This window comes from Austrofundulus limnaeus, unplaced genomic scaffold, assembly GCF_001266775.1.
Source record: "Austrofundulus limnaeus strain Quisiro unplaced genomic scaffold, Austrofundulus_limnaeus-1.0 Scaffold269, whole genome shotgun sequence".
Classification (NCBI taxonomy): domain Eukaryota; kingdom Metazoa; phylum Chordata; class Actinopteri; order Cyprinodontiformes; family Rivulidae; genus Austrofundulus; species Austrofundulus limnaeus.
In genome coordinates, this window is record NW_013952671.1 from 437,061 (window position 1) to 441,856 (window position 4,796).

At 37.9% G+C, this 4,796-nt stretch overlaps 1 protein-coding gene across 1 annotated transcript in view; it reads right to left on the bottom strand.

The window, feature by feature from the left end:
- The window catches only part of elavl2 (ELAV like neuron-specific RNA binding protein 2), a gene marked incomplete at its 5' end in the record, with an annotated part of 54,915 nt that overhangs the window by 14,551 nt on the left and 35,568 nt on the right, over nt 1-4,796 (bottom strand). Inside the window, 1 exon segment of the mRNA XM_014020855.1 lies at nt 1,816-1,919. Within this exon segment, the coding sequence (XP_013876309.1) occupies nt 1,816-1,919 (104 nt within the window).

Below are 4,796 nucleotides of genomic sequence, written 5' to 3' on the forward strand. Positions count from 1 at the left end.
CCCACACCCCGCCCATGACTCCTGTAGGCTCTCGGTGAAAGTGAAACTTAACTGTCCGCTGAGCTCTTAACATTAGTTTTCACTCAGTGAAGCTCTTTTCTGATTAAAATATTTGAGGAAATGTATTTTCAGATGCCAAGTAAACTGCATCATAGCAGAGCCCCCACCCCCTCGCGAGAGCAACCCCTCTGCACTGAAATGGGCGAGACAGAAGTGGAAGGTGGTTCTTAAAGAGACAGGCCAATTTCAAGACATTTGGAAGAGGAAGTGATGAGAAGATAAGTTTATTTTCTATTTAAACATAAAACAGCATTTTGATAACAACTAAAGGTGACAGATACTTTATTATGGTATAGCATTTTAATGTATGCCTGAGAAACACATAATATTGCCCCTTTAAGACCCTGCATGAACCCTGAAAAATAATGAAACTTGTTATATTACACGAAAGCCAATCAAAAACTGAGTGCAATTTTGTTAGGATTATACACTTTTAAAAAGKTTTAAATACAGAAAAATACTTCTGAAATACTTGGTTAATCTGATAAGACATTTACAAAAAATAAAATAAAGTTGCAGCATCAGGTCTGTCTAGACAGCTCCCAGAATTAAATATAACCACCAGTAGAGTTTGGCTGCCTATTAAAACTAATCTTATCTACTCTTGTCGTTAAAGTCAGGTCTTACTGGGCGCTTCTCCCGGCAGCAGGTGAGATAAGAATGCAGCAAAAACACATTTATCCATAAACAGACTAATAGAAAAGCAAAAATGTATTGTGGATCAATACATCATTACACCCCTGAGTAGTCAGATGCATTTTTCCTCAGCGCACAGCTCCATTCTCAGTCATGCAGACATTAATCCGATAAGCAGGGAATCAATACGGCCTAAATTTCGGAGCTCGTGTGGTAAGAAGCGTTTGAGGAAGATTTTGTGGAGGAGTTAACAGAAATCAAAGTGTAGGTAAACCATCTAATGGCTGCAGCTGGATGCGCCTTAACCTTCAGCTTTTCAAAGTTTTCTTTTTATGTCTTCAGATCAGAAAGAAGTCAGTTTTATAACCAACCTGATGTGTACACACCCTGAAGTCAAAATGAGCTGAAGGTTTGTGTTTACATCCAGAAAACTGTGTCCCATCACCTCTGCCTTTTCCACAGTCTCACCTTCACACTATATTTGATGCTAATATGTGCAAAGTGTACGGCTCTTGCTCACTACAGTTTATTTGCACTTCAGAGAGCAGCGAGGGAACTTTAGATGTGCGACACAAAGAAACGTTACCCTGTCCTAGTTTCAGGGGCATGAACTGAGGGAACGATGTGCCCCGTTTGACTCATGGAAATGAAGCAACGCGGCTCACAACTTGCCACATCTGCACAATATCTGAATGTTAAAACAGCAGAAAGAGGAACGAATAAGACGTCTCACATTTCTGGYCATACTCAAATGGGTTCTGTTTACAGAAAGTTTTTAGTCCATCTTGTGGAAAAGTGGCGAAAAATTCCATTTAAAACTTTAAGTCTAGCAGCCACAATACTGCAGCGCGACATGAAGCAAATGAGTTTTTCCACCAGCACATTGAGTGCTACATCGCCTGATGAATGCTAATGGCAGCCACCTCCCTGTAAAGGCATACAGCACAGCTAGAGCACACGAAACCATAGAAACAGTTCTGCTCTACTTGAGAACCAAAAAAAAAATAAAATAAAATACCTCTGTGCCCAAATTAACAATAAGCTCTCTCTTCCACCCCACATTGCTCAGCAGCATCATTATATTTCAACCTGGTGAGTCTTATAAAACTGCATTTTTACCTTGATGGTTTTGGTCTGAAGTCTCAAGCCATTTAAAGTGTTGATTGCCTTTTCTGCATCTTTCGGGTCCACGTAGTTCACAAACCCGTATCCTAGGCTCTGCCCTGCAAAAACAAGGTAAAAGGAAAGAAAATACATTAAGACTCAAAAGTGCAAAGACTGGATAAAGAGAAATACAACAGAAACAACCTTTTTAAAACAACTTGAGTAAATTTGTCAAAAAAAAAAAAAAAGCTTTTTCTGCTAACAAAAAGACAAATCACATAAAACCAAAACTCAAATATCTAATTGGCTTACACATGTAGAAAATCCCTAAATCAGCTCTTTGACCCATTGTTAATTAAAAATGACAAGCAACTGTTCTGCTGCCACATCAGTTCATCAGTGACAGTAAATTAGATAAGACTGTTCTCCTGACGCAGTTCWGATGTACAAATGATTGTGCACACATTTTTTTCACATACAAATCTGTTACTTTACAAATCTACATCTGGTCTGGTTCAGCAACTAAAGTTTTACTTTCAAGTTACTTTTCAGTCCTCGGCTGTAAAGATGACAAACTAAACTCTGCTTTTCAGGTTAATATAAGATCCAAAAGAAATCCTTCAATAGTACAAATTAACTCATTCTCAATGAAAAGTTTTGGAAATCAGCGTATTTTCGTGTACACGGCTAACAAAACTACTGTAGGTCAAACACTGAGCTACAGTTTTCTAGTRTAATTTTACCATTCAAGAATGTTACCTTGTAAATAAATTTATTTTAATTTACATCTGATGAAAACTTTTACCTCAGATTAAAAGCCATCACAGGCTACAGGACATTTTCTTTAAAGCATTTTTTTTTAATTAAACTTTCCAAAGCCCAGTCACATCATCAAGCTCATCAGAAACCAAACTTCCTCGTTCTCTTCTTCAAAATAGACAAAACACAACATCCAGCATCCATAAGCTTTCTGCTTACAGGTCAAACATTTTTATTTAAATAGGAGTACACTGTGTACATGACCTTATTAAAAGTTACAGTTTAGTGTTCTTAGGACTGAAGATTTTGAGGAAAGAGGTTTTTAAACATATTTTCTATCATTTTAGTGTTTTCAGCTGAGGAGTTTTGATATATTTATTTTAAATAAATTATAGCAGAGGAAGTTCTCTGCACAGAAAAAATTATTTTTACTGTTTTTTTAAACCAAACCGACAAGTTTCTCCAGTAAAATTATTGTGTAATTTAAAGGCACCTGGTTAAATTTAAGAGATATTTATGATTAACTACAAACATCTGAAGCTGAGTCAGAGAACTCTGATTTTAGAAAAAAATGAAAGTCAAATGTAGACACGTCTTCAAAAGACGCCACCCATCTTCCTCCCGACCCCACGTGGCTGCGGTCCTCCTGCACCTCTACCCCACCCGCGTGTGATTAATACTGATTTTTTTTGCGCAAATTACAGATTTTTGATGCTCATTATACAGGTAAATATCTGAAGGGGTTGACATGTGGACTCGAGTCCAGGGCTGGTCAGAGCTGCGCTGTGCATGGACAGGTGCAGCAGCTGCGGTCAAACTGCCTCTCAGCCCTTGCTTTGAAACCAGTCAGCTGATATGTCACGGTTTTGTTGTGCTCGTGAACACACAGCTTTACAGGACAAATGCTGAGAGGTGCTTTTAGAAATATAATATATATAAAATACGACGTAATCCTCGGTGGAAAATAGTCAGGAAACGCTGAGAGCTTCCCCGGGAGGTGTTCACCTGAGCTGAGGGATGCTGATCCCCACCCACAGCGCTGTCAGTCAGACAGCACGACCCGTCCTGCTCTGTTCTGATTGGATAAAACTTTGACTCTGGTTCTCTTTATTGGGTGAAAGAACTGTCAGTTTAATCCCTAGATGGCTTTAACAAGTTTTTTTTTTCTCTTGTTCACTTTTACAATGACGAACATCCGCGGAGGAAAACTTTAATCAAGGTGTTTTTTTCTTGGTTGTCCACTAGACAAACGGGAGGTGGGATCTGGTTGTCCGAAACGAAAATAGGTTGTCTCGGACCTAAACAATGGTTGTGTTAACCCCTGTTTTACATTGATAAAAAAATTTAAAAACTTCATTCTGAAGGTGTGGCAGCTTTTATTTTGCCGTGGTGGTGTGCCACGGTCAATTACATGTAGGGAAACCAATTACAGGAGACCAGAACCAGATTGCGACAACACACAAAATCTCTATCCACCTCCTCTATCCACACCAGCACATTTTTTTTTGGTATGTCTCTTCCTCTGGCTTCATAAAATTATTGTGGTCAGCCCTACACTRCTTGAAGATTTCTGAATTTTATATAGTTAGACAGTACAGTAAGTTAAAGACTGGAAATCAACAACACATGCTTAGCTGACTAAAACCCAACTAAACAAGGATGGTAACAACTCGCTCATACTTTGTTAAGCTAGGAACAACCTGTTGAGTAACATGTGCAGCAGCAGTTTCAAGTTTCACTACCGTGCCTCAGAAATGCTGCAAAATAAAAATGATGTGGAGTGAACAGAGAAAATGAGTGCAACAGGTCGAGAGGAAATCGTGGATAAAAGAGGAAAGGTCACGTCACCAGTGTGGGAGAATTAATCAGCCATGTTTTTCTCCTAGTCCTCATTTCAAATAGTACAAAAAAATAAATAAATCAATTGATTGACTGATACAAAACATTTATACTGTGATWTATTTTTCAAATATCGCCCCGCCCTATTACACAACTGTCCATCTAACCAAGTTTTAATTTCCTATATCCAGTCAGTCTTTTTGATCTTGTTTTGATACTGATTTACTAAACAAGAACTGAATGTGTAAGATTAACAATCCTGTTTTCAGAATGTGTAAGATTATTTATCTTGCTAGCCTGAAAATTTCACTCAAATTAAGCAAAAGATTTATGCCAATGGAGTAAAAAAATTTACTTTGTAAGATTATTGAAATAACAAAAATTGAGTCAAATTAAGT